Genomic DNA, 22,030 nt, shown 5'->3' with positions numbered 1-22,030 from the left:
CTTTTACATATAACTTGTCCCAAAATTTATACTGTTAACCGAAACGTTCAGAAGTAATGCTACTGAATTGTCGTTTCCTCTTTATCGGAAAATAAAGTGTAATAATATTCAATATTTAGGCCGACTTACTTGTTGGTATAAGATAAAACACGTCCAAAACACAATACTTCAACACATGAACTAATGGATGTTGGACTATAGCACCAAATTTCGGATAAGCGTGTTTTTCTGTAATAAGACGTTTTAACCCAACGAAACTAATTTCCAATGTTAAATATGGGCATCGTAGTTAAAGCCAATACGCCCACATTATATGCTTATGTTTTAATGTGGGTGTATTATGTCGTCGGTTTATATATCTTGTTAACACCCGGGAGGTTAAAATTTTAAAAGGATTTTTAACTTTTTATAATGAAATCTGCAAATACAACCGGATCCGCAAATATCGTCAGAACTATTTGAAGTTTAATTAGGTTTGATAAGATCATTATAAAGCCCGATAGATTTTCAACTATTTCTAGCTCACATTCTAACAGATTCTATTTCGTTCGGAAGAACTAAAAATAAACCAAACCCAACAGCAGTTTGTTTCGGAAAAGAGCTTTATGACATCAGTATTATACTTAGGAATGCTTTAAAATAGCCTTTTTTCATTATTTAAATAAAATAATATTGTTTATTTCACATCTGGAAATATAAGTATAAAATTAATCTCATTTCTGTTTGATTTGTATACGTCATAATATTCAGCGTTCAGTGACCTTCTGTGCCTCAATGTTCTATCAAAATCTTTATTAACTCAATAGATGCCAGTGTGTTTAATTGTCTACGATATTAGCCTTGGTGGAAGTGGATGTAAAACTCCAGGAACGAACGAACGAATAGAGTGTTTAACAGTCTCTTTATACGCCGACGTTTTCATGTGGACGTATATTGTCGTCGCCCCTTTTCGCCGGACGTCCGTCCACAATTGTTTGTGAATAAAAAATAAACACAAAGTTATATGGATAACAATTACTATATTTCTATTAAAGCTACGTTTCAACAATGATTCTCTTGTCGTTTTCAAGCACAATACTGATACAGATAGAAGGAATGAGATATATATACTATGTACAATCACAACATTCAATGAAAACATAATTAGGAAAACAGTGACCCTTGTTCTTATAATGAAACCATATAGATTGACAAAAGCATTTAATTGTAATGTACACTAGGTAGAAACCACTTATTAATATAAGGTTATAGCCTTGATGTATTTTAATTACCATAACAATAGATAAAAGGCGAGGCCATTTTATTAACTCTAGTAATTATATTACTAACCGTGAAACTGTATGCTAATATTTATGTGTTTATAGGTTACAGAAAAAATTAATGAATATCTTATTGTTTGTTTTTATAAATTATAAGTACTATAATAATTATGTGCTGCATATAATGTTACAATACATTAAACTAAACTGCTAAACTGAGTAAAAGATACTAAGAATTTATGTGAAAGTAAAGTCTATGTTAATTATTAATTTAGTCTGTTTTAATTAATTCATCATAGGCTCTGGGGATATATAAACCACTGTCTCTGTTAAGTTCTGGTTGATGTCTCTTTATTTGTACTCCCTCCATTAATTTTCTAGTTTTCTTTTGATTGATGTTGATATTAAGGGTATTTACAGCTGACCAGTTCACTCTGTGGCGGGGGTTGTTTTTCAGGTGTTCTGATACAGCTGATTCATTGGTGGTGCCTTTGGACTGGTGCTCTTTGAGACGGATATCTAATGGACGCTTACTTTCACCTATGTAAAATTTCTTGCAGGAGCAGGTAATCTGGTAAACACTTCCCTTTGGTTGCAGAGGTATTGTTGGTCGGCATTTACCATTTGCGCTGAGGATATCTTTTATTGTAGAACCAGTGTAGAAGCTGGTGTCTATTCCCGCTGGCTTAAGGAGCCTCCGGATTTGGTAGGATAGCTTGTTGTGGAATGGTATAGAGATGCGAATTTGTGAATCTTGTTTAGTCTTAGCTAGTTTAGGTTCATTGCTGGTAGCGGTGTTGATGACTTTCTTGACTAACTGTTCAGGATATTGGTTGAGGTTGCAGAATGTATGTTTTATATGTTCTAGTTCTTTATTGAGGAGTTCAGGATTGCAGATTTTCTTGGCTCTGTGGGTGAGGGTTGAAATGATAGCTGCTTTGACTTTGATGGGATGGTTAGATTGATAATGTATGTATTGATCGGTGTGTGTGGGCTTCCGATATACACTTGTTTGGATGGTACCGCCATTTCTATTCACAAGGACATCTAGGAAGGGGATGGTTCCACAGTTTTCTTTCTCCATCGTAAATTTGATTCTAGGGTGCTGGTTGTTTAGGTGTTGTAGAAGGCAGTTAGGGTCATCTTCTTCTTTCAGCATTACAAACGTATCGTCGACCTTTCTATAATAGCATATAGGAGTTATTGGTGAGGACTGTAGAGCTTTTTCTTCCAGGGAGGTCATATAAACTTCGGTTAGTAGTGGAGATAGGGGGCTCCCCATCGGTAGGCCATGTATCTGTTGGTATAAATCATCACCCCATGTGAAGTAGGTGGTGTTGACACAGTCTGTTACTAATTTTATTATACTGTCTGTGGTGAGATGAGTATTTAAAGGTGATTGAAGTTTGTCTAGGCGGTGGCGGAGAACTTCTATAGCTTCAGATCTGGGGACATTTGTGAATAGGTCAACAACATCATATGAAACTATTTTACCAGGGTTTTGTATATTTTTGATTTCGTCACAAAATTCTGATGAGTCACGGATGAAGGATTTAGCGGACTTGCCTAGAGATGATAGGAGTTTTGAGAGGTGTTGGGCTGTGTTGTAGTGGACGGAATCTCGTGAGCAGACTAGTAAGCGAGCTTTAATGGGATCTTTATGAATTTTAATGGTGGCTCTAGCATAAGGTGGACGGGGATGGTTAGGTCGCAGTTGATAAAAAAGATTGTTGTCTATTTGTTTCTTTTCTTTAAGTTCGTTTAGAGTTTTGGTATGTTCTTTACTTATTGTGCTTGTTGGGTCTTTCCTTATTCTGCGATATGTGGTAGTATCGTTCAATAAGTTAGACACTGTTAACTGGTAATCATCTTTATCCATAATGACCGTTGCTTTACCTTTATCTGCTTGGACAATTGTAATGTTTTTATCTTCTTTTAATTCCTTTAAGGCTTCCCTTTCTAGTCTGCTGATGTTGTTAGGTTGTGGAGTGGATTTCGCTATGAGTTCGGCTATTTGGTGTCTTATGTAGTCTATCTTCCCACCTGGAGCTAATTGCCGGAGGCCCTTTTCTATATTTACTATGTACTCATCATGATTCCTTGGTTTAGATGTTGGTGCGTACTTTAGACCCCTAGAGAGTAGGTTGATCTGTTCATCTGTGAGTGGACGGTTGCTGAGGTTGACGACGGTTTTGGAGAGGAATTCATCTCTAGCATTGGAGCTAGTTCTGGTAGTGGTCTTCTTGGTCTTCTGGGCTTTAAGTGACTTGTCCGCTGGCTTGGTTGACCTTAGAGCAATACATTTAGAAACCTAGATCATGGTTCTACAATGTATACTTCTAAAGATATATATGTATTTCAATAAATTGGTGGCCATTTTGAGAAAAATCGCCGTAACCACCACCAGGCGGGGCTGCTGAGGTGGATCCACATCCCAAAATATTCAGTAGGGTTGATGCCATCTGTGTGCCAAGTTTCATGCTTTTAACCCACGATTCTACCAAAAATTCTTCCTAAACCGCCCCACTAATAGGGGAGTAAATATGTCTACAGCCGTTGAAAGATTTAAGTTGAAAAACACACGGACAACCAAAGAGAAAGCAAACTTACTAACATAATGAAAAGCAAATTAGAAAGGTTTGGACCAAGATGTGAAGTTGGTCATAGCATTATCATAGCGGAAAAGCTGAGGTTGAACTGGACAAGCTCCAGCAACCTTGACATTGAGTGAACCTTGAACTTTGCGACTCGATTATGACAACTAGACATTTCAGTTAGATAGTGTGATATTTTCTGTCGACGAATCTGAGAGGTCTAGAGTTGGGTCCTAGACCAATCGAATTTAGTGACGACAAATGTTACGTGAAGGCCTTGATAAGATGTATAGAGTTAAAGCGAGATCAAGCCTTTTATTGAAGATGGTGCTCGACATGCAAAACACGAATTCCACCTTCTGTAATTTCCTATATATATATAGTTACCTACATTACTCTGAAAATTGTATGAAACATGTCAGTAATAAAATAATCATCTAGAATGGATGCATTTACTTTATTTTACGTATATTATCTACTTCTAATGGAATCCTCTAACTTCCCTATCATTTTCTCTTAAAATGGTAAAAAGCGAATGCAGATCTGTAATTAAGTACCTTTATTTGAAGAAGTTTACGCCAAAGCAAATTCATGCTTATATGACATAAACATTACACCCGATTAGATTTTGTTACATACTTCGAGAAGGTATTTGTTGAGTAATAAAACCTTCTAGTAGTTTATCGAGGGCTGGCCGTCCTTACCGGCTTACCGCACGGTACAAATATTATCACCACTAGAAACAACAAATTCCAGAACAAGCCAGAACTCATACCAAAATGGCCGCTTTATACAAATGAGTATTTGGGGGAATACTAACCCGAACCCTAACCCTAACCCTTTTAAGAGAAGTAAAAACTAAATTAGACCCAAGTTCAGTCTTTTAAAAAGGGTTAGGATTAGGGTTCGGGTTAGTTATCCCCAAAATTCTCATTTATATAAAGCGGCCATTTTGGACTCCGGAAACACCCGAACCTCGATAAACTACTAGAAGGTTTTATTTGTACCGTGCGGTAAGGACGGCCAGCCCTCGATAAACTACTAGAAGGTTTTATTACTCAACAAATACCTTCTCGAAGTATGTAATAAAATCTAATCGGGTGAACATTAGGTGACAATGCTCTTTGGTATAGTACAGTCAAACAGTTGTGTAGTCTACCTTATTTACAAGGTGTAGAATCAGCACTGATGACGAACCAGGGTCTAGTCACCCTTTTGATGTGATCACCCAAGATAAAGTTGATGCTGTTCTCGATATAGTGTTGGACAGACGAGTAACTGTTAGCTATTGCACTTGCCATTAGCAAACCATTTTGCAAATGAACAAACTGTTAGTCCGCTGGGTGCCCAGAAAGTTGACTGAAGATCAAAAAGGTTAGAGAGTCATGGCTAGTTAACTGTTTCTCGAGGATTATTGGAGAGATCTATGGGAATTCTTGGGTACTATTGTTATTCGGGATAAAAAAACCTGCGTTTATCATTTTCACTCTGAGGCAAAAAGTCAAAGTATACAGTGGAAGCATGTAACGTCACCAACGCCCCAAAATTTCAATATTGACGTCTTCCAGTGGCAAGATAATGGCATTTGTTATCTGTGATTCCGGATTCGAAATAATAATAGATTATCTAACAGGTTGCATGAACAAATCAAAGAAAAGTGCTCCAGTTTACATCGTCAAAGTAGCAGTGAGCGCTTCAAGGTCCTCCCTCACAGGCAGCCTATTCTCCAGATCTAGCTCCCTCTTTCTTATCCTTCTTCTCACAACTAAAATCTGTACTCAGGGGCCGCAGATGTGCGCCTGATGATGAGGTCACCACGGCTGCGGAGGAGCTTTTAGCGCCACTTGACAAAAAGCCGTTAAATATGCTGGAGAAGCAACGGGAAAGGTGCATTGATGTCCAGAAGTGTGTGTGTGGGTGGGTGGGTGTGTGTGTGTGTGTGTGGGGAATAAGTACAACGATTTTAATATGTATCGCATATTACTTATAGTGAGGTTGAAAACTCTTGTGATGCCCCTCGCATTCTCAACGTTTATGGAAAACCGTTCATGGAACAAAAATCGAGGTTCTGTGCACGCATTGGCCTGCACTTAAAAGATCCCTCGGCAATTGGAATTCGATATAAAAGTAGACTGTAGCGCCGCTGTCCCGGCAAAATTTCCCTCATAGCACACTGTATGGCGTATGTCCGTCCTCATTAGCCCAGTCGAAGCAGAACAGTAGCACGTTAAACCGCATTTCGTTTCATTTAAAGATAGGTTCCCAGAAAAGTATTTATCGGTGGTTATTTCTAATAAAAGTATGGCAATGTTGGTATATATGGAAAGTAGAGATATCCAATCTTGCTAGAAAAATACTGGATTCCCTGAAAAACACTCATGGAGCGTATACATTACAAAAATGCAAGGGTTCACCTAATCGACAGCCCGACGATAAGGAATACCTGCACGCGTGACGTCGAAGGTTGCACGCGAAAATTAAGCGCTTGGTGTACATATTGATAAACTTTACGAAGAGTTAGACATACAACACTGTCTGAGATAAAAATGATGGAAAAAAGACGTGGGTAGTGGATAATCCGAGAATTTAATTAGGATTCGATATTTGTAATAAATATTCAGCAATTAAAGACAACATCGTCTTGTGTATAAAATGAATTCCCCTCCGACTTCGCCCCCGTTGCTATAGGTACCGAGAGAGGTAAGCCACGTGACACAAACATGACCCCTTTTGATCGATTTTTATAGCAGGGTATTCCTTGGCAATTACAATGTTTTGAGAAGGATTTGAATTCAAAATTATGATAAATTAATTAGTCCAAATATATCATCAAATCACCCAGTTTGTACGCGGGAATGTATCTTTAACAAAAACGTTCAGCATTGTACGACCACAATTATTGAAAGTTTGGCTTACATCCACGCCGATTGTGGGTCTAATTTACTACAGATTTTGTTTTAATATTCTAATTACAATTTAAACAAATAACCAATTTCGAAATGTTTTACATAATATCATTTGTATTTGTATTTTACCACGTTTCTTCGTTAATGACAGAGATCCATTTGAAAAAGGCAAATATTAGATACATTCTGAAAATTGTTTTGCAAATACTTTTAAATATTGTTCTAACATGTAAATACCATTATCAGGACAAAGCTTTAGGCCATAAGTTGCCATAGTTTCGTTCCCCAGTTTAAAGGTAGTCTATCGTTGATTTAGTTGCCGTTGCCAGTTTTATATGGTTTAGGGTTGCCTGTCAAACCTGATTGAATTTTTTCATCGCATTATCTTGTCCCACAGTTAAAGACCCATACCCTCAAACGTATATTGAAATAAAAATACACCATAAAATACACTCGAGTTATCTATTATATTCGTCTAGATTCTCAAAAAGAGGTCGCGTTCTTGATTGATTTCCCTATTATTCATAAGTATATCGCACATATCAAAGAAAGTAAAATATCATCTTCTTAAAATGTGTTAATTAGTAATTCACCTTTGACTCATGCCGGCCTATACAATTAGAGACGGAATAGCATCCTTATATGTAATGGTATAAGCTTGATTGATATGTAGTCTAATTATTGCGCACATAAATTGATCTATCTGCCACACGTAAGTAATTAATAGATATGTAATTCCAGGCGTGCCTTTGACATTGGTGTCTTAATTATCAATTATGTTCAAAATGATCAATATCATAAATCTGTGTATGATTTTATTTTTGTCGGAATTCCGCGCATATCATGAAGTTCATTTAAAAGGTCCCCCGATTCTAAAATAATCCATTCGACACATATCTAAAGGGAGTAACAGGTTGTGCTAGCAGAATCATGGCTTCTAAACTCTTAACAGGTAACTTCAAGTAAACGAACTGTTCAGAGATAATCTTGTTGAACATTATTCTACTATATATATTATACAGCTAAAATAAGTTAAATTGTTTAAGATTAATTTAGCAATTGATCAGATTAGATAAAACATAAAACTTTTATGAAATACAATTACTGTAACGGTAAGAGAATCAGTGTTACAACGTTGCTCCTATTATATTCAGTAGTTGCACTGCGAGACAGACCAAATTTACAATTGTAAACTGGTCAAATAGAAAGATTTCTAGTTTTAAATTAAATATTTGTTTAAAAGACTAACGTAACAAAGTTTATGTCATATTAAAACTAAAACTACATTCGTTTATATAAATATGTATGACTAATTAAGTCATCAAAGTATATCTATAATAAGAATACCTGATCAGGTGGACTTGGTGTGTATTATTTTAATTTCATTACTTATGCTGCCGGTTTCTTGTTTATCTAAGTTTAAAGCTGGTGCTATATGGGCTATATGGAAAGATTTAATTCTGATATCAAAGCTATATATACTCGAATAGTAGTAATATTTGATTTTCAGCCATCCAATCTAATTCTACCATTTGTTATGTATTTATTTTTTTCTTTAAAAATGGATTCTCGAAACATTGCTAAAAGACTTTAGCAATCAATTGGTTGAAAAAATTTTTAAGGGTTCAGCAGCAAGCTGAAATATTTTAAAATCTAAATTTTCTGGTGTCGGCATTTTACACGCAAAAATACAGATGAATCAAGCATTCTGATTTCAGTGTTCGAATCATGACGTATTTACGATACATATTAATTGCTTTTCAATTTGCAAACGCGCTAATCAGAATAATTTTAGAGTTTGTGGAGTGATGCTTACAAATCAGAAACTCGTAATGCGACGTGATTCCAACGAATCCTAAGACTGCTTACGCGCGTAGACACTTTTTTGTTTATTTGAAGTTATTTCACAGACGTGAAGAAAAAATCAGTCCAGAATTACTATTTTTCCATAGAATATTTCTGATAAGGTTTATAAAAAAAAGGTTAAAAGGGACAACCCGTTTCCGTTTGTTCCATAACGCTAACTAAATCTTCTGATGCGTTTTTAGAGGAATTCGTTGGTAAAGTGTTTATACTAGAATGAATTACAAGTGATCAAGATATCAGTCTTGCCGTATAAAGTACCCATTTTAATTCAGAAATAATAAAATAGGTCTCACAATTACATTGCGACATCGTAAATTGCGACACGATCCTTGTTTACAGCAATATGAGCAGCAGAAGCATTATTCATAAAAAAAACTATAAATACCTACCGGTATCTTTTTATTTCAGTTGTATTATCTTTGTCTGTGGTGTGTTGTCTGGTTGAAATCGTTGCTGGACAGCAGGCAGGAAGTTCACAATGCCAACAAACATTTTTAAATAATGCCATGAAATGTGTTCAAAATGGAAGTATAAACTATAATCATTTAACATATTTGACTAGCAACGGAACACGAGGACAACCACCAACTGAAGGAACAGAAGCATTTAAAGCCAGAGCATGTCTGTAAGTTATTAGAATTAATTATTTGTTAACCAGTTTTAATTGTAAAAATGTATCACTGAGACTTGACAACGACTTTATTCTGTGATCAATATTTCCTTACAAATTTCAATATTTGTTTACTTATTTTGTTTGTGTTTAGATCCAGACCCACAATAGATGCATGTGGTCAGATGATAGCAGCAACTATGGTTAACAGCACTATGTGTATGAATCAGTTAGAACAAAAGCAAATTATGTTACAAGCTGCTAGTATATTTGGCGAATTCGACCGGGTTTGTGCTCATCGTAAGTAAATATTTTTAACTACCCGACTACCATTAGTATTCACCAAAGCCTGTCAAGAAAGAAACTTATAACTCTGTTTAGCAATTCTACACCAAAATATTAAGAAAGGTGTGCGTGCAATTGAGAGAAAACGGGGGAGAAATGATTTACCTAAATATCTCGCTCTATTCGCTAATTAATAACTTCCAGATATTTAGTAGTCTGACTCCATACATGTAAAGCAGAATTATTTCCCTTTAACACTTTGCAATTGTATCTCTCCACCTTGTGCAGCTTATATAGATAGCGTACCAGTTATTTATGTAAACGTGTTTAATCATCTCACACGCAACAGCATGCAGTTTGGCGAACTGGAACGTACATAAATAAAGACGTTTCTTGGAGATCGCGTATACGTTTAACCTTCTTATTGCGTTTCGTCTGAAATTACTTCATTGCACAATTTTAATATCGCCTTTACTGATAGTTTTTCATTTTAAATCATTATTGGCCATTTGAATTCAAAATTATTCAGCTCATTTCTATTTCAGCTTGTCGTTATACTTTAATGGATGAATTTCGTCAATGTTTCTCATATTCTTTAAACTCCGGAATGAACTCCCAGACATTTTTAACTGATGCATCAATCGGTCGAGGTGGAATCATTGGTATGACCAGAGAACAAGTCTATCAGTTCTGTCCGTAAGTTCTATTTAGCTGTCTTACATACACGCATCAGTTGATATGTGTAAAGTTTTAATTACAATGAAAGAGAGTTAATGCTTTTAATTAATATTAACATGTTAATAGGTAGTCGTGGTGCTCGGGCACAGATCATTGTCTGGTCCTTTTTTCGTTTGCTTTATTAACATTTTAAAGCTATGAGTTTTAATTTGCAGGGAAAAAGCTCCAGGGCGGGCATGGAAAGCCTTTCTAGTCAGGGCGTTTGAACGAAAATAATTGATAACCGATGTACACATTGTAAGGTTACTTAAAAAATACTGTTAGAATAATTTATCTGGAAGCATAATAAACAAAATAACTTAATAAAGTAATCGAAGCAAAGCCTAAACCCCATCCGATTCCAGTTTAAGTTTCTAGAAAGAAGTTTTGTTTTATCCTTGAACTGTCATTCGCCTATCACCATGTCGAAACTCGAGGCTACGGTGAACACGTACGAAGCGCGCGAAACGCCTTAACCACAGTTCATAGCGAGAAAAAAGAAACCTAACCCGAAAAAAAAGATGCAAGGGCTTTTTTGTTTGAGGAAATAGTTTTTAATCCCACCCAGCTTTGATGATTTGTCAGTTTTGTAGATTTGTTTTTCATAAATGTTTCTGTGGAAAAACGCATAACCGTAAAAATGTGTCTGCTTTATTAATAATAGACATGTACTATGATAATGAATGTGTTTTATAATGTTGGATTGCTCTATATAAGTAATTTACCAATAAGATGACGTCCAGCCTGTCAATATATGATATATTAATTGCCCCGAGCTGTATATTAATCTATGATCAAAGTGCACAGGAATTCGTTTATTAATTAGTCATCGCATTTTTAAGATATTAAGCGATTATAAAACATTTAATCAAGCTTTTACTGAAATAAAACATGCATATAGCAAGTCCCTAAGAACGTGGATACACTTATTTCTAAAAGGCTGATTGAACAAAATTTAAGATGATTTTATATGATTATTATTCTAAACTTCCAGTAATCGTCAATCGCTGATGTCCTGTATGAAAAATAAGATGAACATGTGTCCAGATGGTGTCTACGTTCTCCAGAAAATGAACATAGATATTAGAGCTCTAGAGAAGGGTTTAGATCTATTGTGTGCCCATCCTAATGGTAAGATTTAGTATATTATCATAAGATTGTTAATAAATGTACATAGCCGATTATGTCGTCGATTGTAGAAAAACTTAATGTAGGATTCACAAATCGATTTCAAAGGTAATAAAGTACGCTTTTTGAATTTTGTCATCACGAACTATATTTTGTCTTGAAGTCTCAAATACATGGAAATTTGGAATACATGTAGGCTTATTCAGATTTGGCAATTTCTTTCAGGATCCGCTGTTGCGATACTTTTTAAAAACAATTTATCTGAACAAGACTGTATAATCTTACTTAATATGATGCTTGCTCTCGGCATGTATACACCCTAATGTGCGCTGACGCATTTACACTCAAGGCTTTCTAGAATAATGATTATATAACAAGTTTTCTCTGAAATTTAATTATTTTAAAGCACGTTTCAGTTGCTTAATTTTAAGAATAATTTGTGTCTTTGATGCTTGTTTTTTGGACGGTTAAGGCGTCAAAGACCAAATATATTTGTTTCGATATCAAAATTCTAGATCGAGCGACATAATCATTCTTTTATAGCACAGTAATGATGAAATATGTTAAACATATATAAATGGAAACCTTTTCATTATATTATATGAGTTATTAACAGTTATTAATGTATTGTTTTTTTCAGTTTATTTGGCTGGTTTACCATGTTTTACTGATCCCACTCCCGAGGTACGAGTTTGCTTTCAGAATATGGATATGAAAATCACACAAATAAACATGTTAAGACAACAACAACAACTGACAGATCAACAAAATTATATGCAGATGTGCAAGTAAGTATTATATAAGAATATAACAGACAGTCAAATTTTAACTGGATAATGAATTTTATCCTGATCTGACAAAAGAAAGTGACAGCCAAAATACACATTTTGGAAAAAACGGACGAAAACTGTCTGATCATTCGACGAGAAGGTATTTCTAATAACGTCAAATTATGTTGGTTTATGTAATTTTTAAAACATTCAACAACATTGCATGTTATATTTTTATTATGGCGAACCTACTTTTGTCAGTAAAACTGAACGTTGTTAAATTTCTGGATTCTGTTTACCGATATCAGAGAGTAATTGTCATTTTTAAGTCAATAATGTTTTGTAAAAACACTATCACTATTTCTTTTAACAAATGAGAGTAAAACATAAAGTTATATCACAAGAGATGTTTACTTCTAATTTGATAAAAAAATATAATGACACGACCATTTGTCTATACTAATGTTTATAGCGTTTGGGCTGTTCTTGTCAGCATATAAAATTGAATTTAAATTTTGATTAATTGAATGATGTAATTCTTTCTCAGTGTTCGTCTGGAACAAATGGAATGTGAAATGGGAGCATGGAGAAGACGTCAACAGGCACCATGTGATAACGCCATCTTGGGTTTAAGAAACGAGTTGGAATGTAAATTATTACCGGAGCACTGTCTTAGTATGTTTCCAAGTCAAGTCCAACAACACTGTTCTCCAATGAACTTTTACATCCAGGAACGTGTCCATTATGCCGGAGCCACAGCCACAACAGTAACCGTTTCTACTTTGATAACCATGGTTATTTTTGCTACATACTTTAAGGAATAACCACTTTGTCATATGAACTCTAAAATGCTGACTTACTGGTTTACCGATGTTAAAGCCGCTGAACATCATTTGCATTTTGCGGAGATTGTCTAATTCTCTATTCTCAAATGTACCCAGATCAATTTTTTATCTTTTAATTAAGAACACAAAACCAAAATATCAACGGTAGATAATGTCCTGGCCTGTGTACAATTGGATTAAAAAAAGTACATCAAAATATTTTAAAGACACTTATAGGTGGCACTGGCTTGTTTATGTTGCGAAAATTTTAATTTATCATATCTTTGTAAATACTGAACGTTGTGAATTGATATTCCTTTTAGATATTCCACTTTCACAATATTCCACTTTCAAAATATTCCACTTTCACAATATTCCAGTTTGAAAGAGATTCAGCGTCTTTAATAAAAATATTTTACGATATTTTCTGAAGATTTGTTGCAATAAAGACTTACAGAAAATGTTTGAATGCGACTCCATTTTGTAATTTATATAATAATCATAATGTACATAAATAGCTCATATATTTGAAACTTTGATTGTATTTGAATGAAGTCTAATCGACTGATGAAACAATGAAAGACTTTTTTTTCACTCATCATTATTTTCATTATTGTAAATAATTCAAATATTATTATTATTATAAAGACAACGATTTGTCTTCTACAGTAGTAGCATTGTCCCATTGTACAGAAGTCAATATATACGTTATTAGTTGTATATTGGTTTGATATTAAATATATCTTATTTTTTAAGTTTCTTAGTGTTCAGTTGAAAATATAATGGTTTATGGAACACAATTACTATGGTGTCTTTTGAATATATGTCTTTTATTATATAATTTTATTTCTTAGTTAGTTTTTCAGGGTAATCCACAATGGAAATCTCATAAAAAACTTCATATCCCAAATTCCGAAATTCCACATTTGTTCAAAGTTATTAAATTGTGCATGTGTTTGTAAAGAAAATAAATCATATATTTCTCAGATTTTATGCAAGATTTTGACAAGAAAAGAAATATTTATTATAACTTGTATTCAAGTGCTTACATTGGCTTAGTGTATTTGTATATTTTGTACGTTCATGCAATATTTTCACTAATAAATTGGTTGAAAACAAGACTTCTGGTTTCTTTACATTTTAGAAATTATTGCTACCCCCATACAGATACAAGTCTCATATATTATATCAATGTGTTGATATTTACATGTAAGAGGAAGAAGTATTAGGTTTCAAATTAAATGTGTCTGAAATAGATGTATTTAACTTCCACTTCCAAAGTTATGTGTGTTTGAAATAGCTGTATTTAACCTCCACCACCAAAATTAAGTGTTTTTGAAATAGCTTTATAAAACGTCCACTTCCAAAAATGTACCTAAAATAGCGTTATTTAAAATTCACTCCCCAAATTAAGTGTGTTTCAAACAGTTTTATTGAGTATCCACTTTCAAAATAAATTGTGCTTTATTGGACGTCGGCTTCGAGAAATAAGTGATATCGCAGAAAGAGAATGCCATTCCTGCTAATAACCCGATCTCTTGGTGAACTATCAAAATGTAAACGTGCGGGTATAAAATTTAGCCATTACAAAAATAGAAACCTAACTTTATGTTTATGACCATTAAATTGAATACATATATAAAGAAATCGTATTCTATGAAAACTGAACAGATTCCCCGGATATCATTTCCACCATATATTATAAATTTCTAAAAGATTTCTCATGTTGGCAATAATTGCAAAAGCTACTTGCTTTAAACCAGGCAAGTTGAACAGAAGGTGGTGTCTGCTGTGCTATATCACCACCAACAGCAGCTCTAAGAATGCTGCCAGAAGAAATCATTCTAAGTTTTAAATAGTTTGGGATAAATTACATGTCCCACGTTAAGCGAGAATAAGCTAATATCTTGCGGCACTAGATGTAACACCTTCATCAATCAATATACTGTTAACGAACTTTCTTTACATATTACATAGAATTATACGCCCCCTGGGTGTTATTAAGGTGAGACCACTACAGCAAAACATTTAAGCCACTAATCATACTTTAACGAGCGTAATTAGTAATTAATATAAATTAGTGATCAGTGTCAGATGTTAAAAGATATCACATTTTCCTTGGGCTCTTTTTCTTTTTTCATAAAAAAAAAATATGATTAATTTTCTTTATTAAACAATTCCAAGAAATTAGCACGAATTTACTGAAAAGTTACATTAATTTTAGTTCATGATTTATTTAAACAAATTCTAAACACAGTTTATAAATATATTCTTAGAAATGTTTTTCCAAATTGAAATAAACTTGGGTCCGCTAAACGGATGTCTCACAGTAATGGCGGGTGTCACGCACGAATTAGGGTATACTACCCTTTCCGGAATGGGGGGTTGGATGGCCGAATGATTAGCGCGTGCGCGCTGTATCATAAGGTCTGTCATTGACTCAACTGGCGTGGTTTCGATTCCCCGGTTGTACGTGACAAGGAGTAGGGTCGTCTGTCCAACCTTGTGGAATTTAAATCCCATTTCTCTCTCTCCCCTTTCCGGAATACCCGGTGACGCGCTTTTCAATTTTGGCTTCCTCATGCTTCCATTCTACTTGCGTGACTAGTGTACATGACTGTCATTTAATTTTAAGGGGTGCCGGGGTGGGGGGGGGAGTGGGTGTTTTTGCCGGGGTGTGAGTATATAGAACGATTTTTTTTAAAAGCCGTAGCTATTGCTTTTCAAAGAATAATATTAATAATTATAGATATTATATACTGGAATATAAACAATAGGTCACAATTTAACGTGTCAGTAACGATGGGTTTCCATCAAATGATTTCCCAGTTTTCTTTCTCTGTGATGTATCTCGAATTTTTCTAAACAATAAATATTTTGCGAATACTATTCATTTAACATAAATAAAATCCATATATTTTCCGTTTGAATCACAAACGTGAAGAAAAATACCCAAATCATACCGTAATTTATTCAAATAAGGTTCGTTCATCGCTTTGAAAATATATGTAACCGAAAGACCTTGAAACCAGTATAAAATCCCCCGCACCCCCCAACTTCATCTTTCTGTAGATTAGAGCGCATTTCCTGAAAATTCGAATCTAAAGCAAAAACAGAATTTACGGTGTACAACTTCTTCTCCTGAACCGTTTGATGGATTTTAACTAATTTTGGTCCCGATTAATTCAAATAAAGTAAACCTGACCTCATAAGAGAAAGGTGTGATTATTATTTGCCTTTTTTCTAACCCATTCAACAGAATGTCTCCCTTGTGCCCCACACCCCCAAAATGTATTCCTGATGTACACACATGTAAACTGATAATGGTGTCCTGTAGCTTATGATCTTTCACCAGTTCTTGAAAGTTTTATTTCCTCATTTCGGAAAAGAAAAATGTAGCCACTAAGTAAAGCAGATTTAAAACGGTATAATTTCAGGTGTCTAGCAAATTGTTGATGCTTTGTTGGGTCAGCTCGTCACCTTTGACGCACAGATTATCTTAAACCGGTTAAGTTTCTGAATTCAGGTCCAGTAATATTTATTTATAAGTGGCTCTGGGTGTCGTATACGATGAAGAGTATGCTTACTGTTTCTAGAACACCCGATAGCTATTAAACTTTAGTTGTGCTTATGAATTTCAAACCCCAGAGATGCTGTTCTTTTGAAATCGTCCTTAGCAGGGCGGTGGCTCAGTGGGTAGGGCGCTGGTTCACTAACCAGGGTTCGATAACGGTGTTATCAGAGAAAGTTCCCGGTTTTTCTAGAGTGGTTTCGGACGGGTGAGGGGTGGCAACTGACAGTGTCTAGTTGTTCGGTTGGGACAATATACCGAGGAACCGCGTACACGTTGGCGTACACGAAAAACACACCTTTAAAGTTGGAATTCATTTGCTGTCCGGGCAAAATGTCCTTCATAGCACACTGTATGTCCGTCTACATTAACTCGATTGGTGGAATTCGATATAGGAGTAGGTCATAGTGCCGCTGCCCGAGCAAAATTTCCCTCATAGCGCACATTGCATGGCGTATGCTCGCCTTTATTAGAGCAGAACAGTAGAATGTTAAACCCCATTTCATTTCATTTCAAAATGTGGTACAATAAAAAATAAGTATATTTGTTAAATAAATAAATAAATAAATAAATAACTGTAAGATCACGCCTACCACTACTTGTATCACCTAATCAATCAATATTAACAGTTTAGCCCTTGATATCTCCTTTAATCCCCCCAGGGTCTGGATAAAAAACAGAAATCTCGGGTTGAACAGGGCTAAAGTAATTTACATGAGAGTTCATTAATTAATCATAACGCTTGTTACTTCCTTATATAGTTAAACGTACCCTGTATGAAATCTAATTAAGCTTATTGCCCCGTGAAAAGTTTTATGATTGCAACGTCATAAAATACATCTCACGTGATACGTCGCGGACGTTACGTCATATTATAACATGAACTCCTCCATGAATAGAGCGTCAACCCTTTAAATAAAGTTAGTGGATACTGCAAAATCATTCGAGTCACAACATCAACAACTCATCGGATCAGGAGTAGTGTATTCTGTGGAGTTATTAGAAGTATTTTTTTCTGTTTCAAGATGTGGTCTAAAATTTTTAGCGGTAAGTTCGGACATCGATATGACTTCTTGGTAATTTTTGAAAAATTAATAGAAGGGTTTCTTGTCATCTGCAGTCATTTTTTAAAATCAGTTTCCAAAATGATATGGCGAAAAGTCCTGCGGATTTTAGTATATAAATTGGGGAAACATTCAAAAATAGCTCGGATCTGTTTACATTGTGTATAATAAAATTGTGTTTTTAATTAACAGCCCTCTTCGTTGCCAGTGCCATTGGAGTAATAATGGCCCAGCAGCAACAAATGTCACAGTGCCGTACAACATTTATCAACAATTTATATCAATGTGTATCAAATAGCAGCATGGAAGTAACAAGTTTCCTATGGTTAGTTACCAACCAAACAAGCGGTTCCGCCCCTGCTAACATGGAACAATTTAAACAAACAGCTTGCTCGTAAGTTTTAGAGGTTTTTTTTTCTTTCTTTATTTCAAAACAAGGAGATTTGGAGAAGTTCTATTTTTACCAACGAAAAGTAAAATAAAATTTAGAGTTAAATGAGAATAGACCATGAACCACCACTGACTTTTGCAAAACAATTAAAATTGCATTTATACAGGAATTAAACTTTTATCATACAATAAGTAAATAATATTAATATATTTTTTAAAGTCAATTCTCCGTTAAAAGAATTTATTAATTAGATCTAAATCGGTTGAAACTGAATTAGCCAGATAACTGTAACTGTACTCAATTACCGTAATCACTATGTGTCCGGGCTACGTATGTGATTTTATTACCACAGTCACGAATTAACACAGCAGTGTCGTTGACCTTACGTTGTTACGTCGTATTCGCGATCTGCTACAAGGAAATGTTAATATATATTTAGTATATTAAAACATACATAGTCGTTGTACTTGTACATATACTAATTATCTACCTAAAATTATATTACCCATTTTCTTGTAAATGAAGAACTTATTTATACTCCACTCGATGAAAAACGTTACATTCTAGCCTTTATAAAATAATAATGACCATTACAGGTCTATATTAAAACTATTTCATGTGTTACCATTTTCTTGGAAATGACGTTTGCAAATAAGATAATTCATCCGTATTACATATTATAGTAAGTACAATTTTGGTACACACCACGGGTTTCCCGGAAGTACTGTTAAATTGTAACGTAATATAAGATAAAAAAAAAGGCAATTTTAGTACGAAATGAATTTAAATTCAAGGGTACATTTGAAAAACCTGCACAGTCTCTAAAACAAGTTCCATCTTTCTTTATAGAAAACAGACCGAAGTAACCCAGTGTGGCATAGATTTTATGAGAAAACTTATGAATTCAACTTTGTGCAACCCCGCCAATCAACAAGATGAACGACCGGCTATAGATACAAACTTTAGAGCTATCTTTGGTCAACTAGACATGGTTTGCGCTCATCGTAAGTATTTATTAAATAACCAGAATAACATGTCATCAATCAGACTTTAATCATACAAAGGCCACAACAATCTGAATTTCTGTTCTTCGGGAAAACCTATTCAAAATTCTGTCTTCAATTTCTTTAGTAATAAAATTAATTTATGAAGCAAAAGGTACATACTTGCTATTCTCAAAAGCTTTTGGTTCCAAATATTTCAGTCTTGAATTGTTAACAAATCGTACACAAGAATTGAATGGGCTTTTTATAGATCAAGACCGCTAAAAACTAAAAATTAAATTGGTTTGGCCTAATTATTTGATAAACTAATTTAACTCCAGTATTTAAAATATCCATGAATAACGCCCTTTGCATACCCCTCTATAATCATTTTGGTATCCAATCAATACAAAAGTCAGAATTTCAAACTTTGTATTTGCGAAATACAATGGAATTGTAAGATTCCAAATGTCTTTAGATGTAGCATGTTTTAACCCCGCAGAAATAAGGGCCTATTGCTCCAAAAAGATAATAAATATTTTTTGTCACGTCTTTACAGCATGCAGAGCCACCCTTGTCGGCGATCTTAGACAATGCTATACTGTAGCGGAACTTGACCCTGAACTATTTTTATCAAACGCTACCATGGGACGTGGTGCAGTTATTGGAACAACAGAAAAAGACGTAACCCAGTATTGCGGGTAAGTTAAGGACAGTAGTTTTTTAGTCCATGGTAGCCATGGCACTGGCTCACCAACCAGCAGGTCCCGGTTGCGATCCGGGTGTTGTCGGAGAAAGTTCCTAGGGTTGTCCCATTTTTGTTGCCACTTCTCAGTGCTGCAGACTAGGGATGCATAGCATGGAACAACATTGAGTTTTTCGGATCGAACGTAAAATTTAAATCACTTTAGTATAATTGCTGCAGGAAAATAGGACGTTAAGCCCCGTTTTATTTCTTGGATTCATCTCTTGCCTATACCGGCGATATAGTTATTGCCTTTAAAACAATGTAATCATATTTTCAGACATAAAGATGCCCTAACCAAGTGTATGAAAGAAAAACGAGATGCTTGTCCTGAATCACCCGTCATTCTACGAGCAATCGGTCTCGATATTGAATCTATGGATAAAGGTGTCAATATTTTATGCGCACACCCTTCCGGTATGTATTATGACAACTTTAATGTTAGAACGCACTGTTTCTTTTTTTTTTGATGGAGAACTAACGAGCGTTACTCATCTTCTTGTTCTTGGGGACGACACTCTTCCAAAACAGCCCAAGGCTCTGCCAATCAAGTCTCATCGAAATGAAACTGGGCATGTTTGTATCTTGGACAATGACGCATCGATATTCAATATGACGTCACAAGTCTAATGTTCGGTCCCGGGTCCATAAAGAACTATCGTGCACTAAAGATGGTAGCATTGCACAAAATAATATTTTAGCTTGGGAACCAGAAGATACGCCCATGTGTGTGTGTGTGGTTTTTTTTGGTTGATTTAATCGTTGTTTTATAGGATCTGTCCATATTTCTTTTTCAAACGCTGGGTAAGGATAGTTGTGCTAATTTATGTTTTATCTCTTTGCAGTGTATTTGAAAGGAATTGACTGTTTTGAAGAACCAACAGCCGCTGTTGAAAAATGTCAACAAGACCAGAATGAAATGATGATTAACTTAATGATGACAGCTCAACAAACCGAGATGAAAGAAGACGTATTTTTCAAAAACTTTTGCGAGTAAGTAGGAAACATTAATAACCATTTTTAAGACCTTGAATATATATATATTGTTGACATAATACAGCTAAGCTCAGTGAAGGAGTTCGTCTTTAGACAATTACTGCGATTGGCTAAAGCGCAGATCTGATGGGAGAACTAAAGCTTTGTTCTGGGTTTGTTGTCATGTTGCGATTTAATCCCCCCCCCCCGCCTACATAGTTTTTATGTACAAATATTTTAATATTTCAGAATCCGAGTGAAACATGTCGATTGTGATTTAAAACAGTGGGCTTTGAAGAAACACGCTAGTTGTACAGACGTTGTTATTGGTCTACGAACAGAGATGGAATGTGGATTGTTGCCAACTCAATGTACTAATTTGGAGAAAGATAAACTAGCCGTTGTCTGCCATCTTGATGCCTTCAAAAGGATTAGCCGAGACAATGCTGGTGGTTCGTCATCCACCATTAACATGTCTGTTAGTCTAACGGCTGCATTTGTTCTTTTGTCTCAATTGCTCCAATCTCACTGATTTGGAATTAATCATTAGTTTTATCATATAGTCTATTGTTTATATGTATAAACGCGGATCATCCAAACTGAATATTGTTAAATATAGGTTATGTAAATGGTTCACTAATGTAAATAATTTATTAGCTATGACCTCTGGTTTGAAAACCGGATGACGCTAAGTAAAATCATTAGTGATTTGTGTATTTATTTTTAATGTAAACAATTCATAGATTCATGTTTATTAAAGGTTTGTTTTTTATGAGAATATAAGCTGCTCTTTGTTTTCTTTATTCCATAATTTGGTTGACGCCTGCCAAGCATTATGGGTTTCCTCAGATTTCCTCACACTGCTATAGACCCCTACGCGCAATGCAATGTTGTACCATATGTTAGTCCCAAACTGACCTATAGTTTGTGTCGAGAGGGTGTTAAATGCCATTGAAATGTTGTACCATATGTTAGTCCCAAACTGACCTAGTTTGTGTCGAGAGGGTGTTAAATGCCATTGAAATGTTGTACCATATGTTAGTCCCAATCTGACCTAGTTTGTGTCGAGAGGGTGTTAAATGCCACTGAAATGTTGTACCATATGTTAGTCCCAAACTGACCTAGTTTGTGTCGAGAGGGTGTTAAATGCCATTTCACTCTTTCGGTATGGCTGTACATGAAAAGCCACCATCTTACGTGTAGCTTGACCAAATGTCAAGAATCAAGGTCATTAATTACGCTTTCCACCCTCCCTTTTGCTTGTTTTCTACATTGTGTAGAGAGACACACGATGAGAAATTTGTTGTGTTGTTACGATACTTTTTTTTATTCAGTAGCCATA

At 35.0% G+C, this 22,030-nt stretch overlaps 1 protein-coding gene and 1 long non-coding RNA gene across 3 annotated transcripts; both read left to right on the top strand.

The window, feature by feature from the left end:
- The first annotated feature begins 10,071 nt into the window (after nucleotides 1-10,071).
- On the top strand, nucleotides 10,072-13,903 carry LOC126827342 (uncharacterized). Of its 2 annotated transcripts, none has more exons than XR_007682668.2 (4): nucleotides 10,072-10,216; nucleotides 11,232-11,368; nucleotides 12,006-12,153; nucleotides 12,683-13,903. It is a non-coding gene; the product is annotated as an uncharacterized LOC126827342 (long non-coding RNA). The 2 variants fall into 2 exon arrangements; XR_007682669.2 differs by lacking the exon at nucleotides 10,072-10,216 and adding an exon at nucleotides 10,986-11,036.
- A 3,491-nt stretch (nucleotides 13,904-17,394) lies between these two features.
- LOC126827160 (uncharacterized) lies at nucleotides 17,395-21,447 on the top strand. Its single transcript, XM_050556392.2, has 7 exons — nucleotides 17,395-17,577; nucleotides 17,787-17,988; nucleotides 18,835-18,989; nucleotides 19,528-19,669; nucleotides 19,994-20,130; nucleotides 20,559-20,706; nucleotides 20,938-21,447. Exons 1-7 carry the CDS (start codon nucleotides 17,556-17,558, stop codon nucleotides 21,218-21,220), a joined length of 1,089 nt encoding a protein of 362 aa, XP_050412349.1. The 5' UTR covers nucleotides 17,395-17,555; the 3' UTR covers nucleotides 21,221-21,447.
- The last annotated feature ends 583 nt before the right edge of the window (nucleotides 21,448-22,030 follow it).

The sequence above is a fragment of the Patella vulgata genome, chromosome 7, assembly GCF_932274485.2.
Source record: "Patella vulgata chromosome 7, xgPatVulg1.2, whole genome shotgun sequence".
NCBI classification, from domain to species: Eukaryota; Metazoa; Mollusca; class Gastropoda; family Patellidae; genus Patella; species Patella vulgata.
The sequence above is the reverse complement of the archived record's forward strand: the minus strand, read 5'-3'. Positions and strand labels throughout refer to the sequence as shown.

What these genes read in the sequence shown, in the direction of transcription:
- LOC126827160 (XM_050556392.2), top strand. Translation starts at nt 17,556, where the DNA reads ATGTGGTCTAAAATTTTTAGCG. An exon ending in GTGGTCTAAAATTTTTAGCG is followed by an intron (nt 17,578 to 17,786) that starts GTAAGTTCGGAC and finishes TTTAATTAACAG; the next exon opens with CCCTCTTCGTTGCCAGTGCC. An exon ending in GACGTAACCCAGTATTGCGG is followed by an intron (nt 19,670 to 19,993) that starts GTAAGTTAAGGA and finishes TCATATTTTCAG; the next exon opens with ACATAAAGATGCCCTAACCA.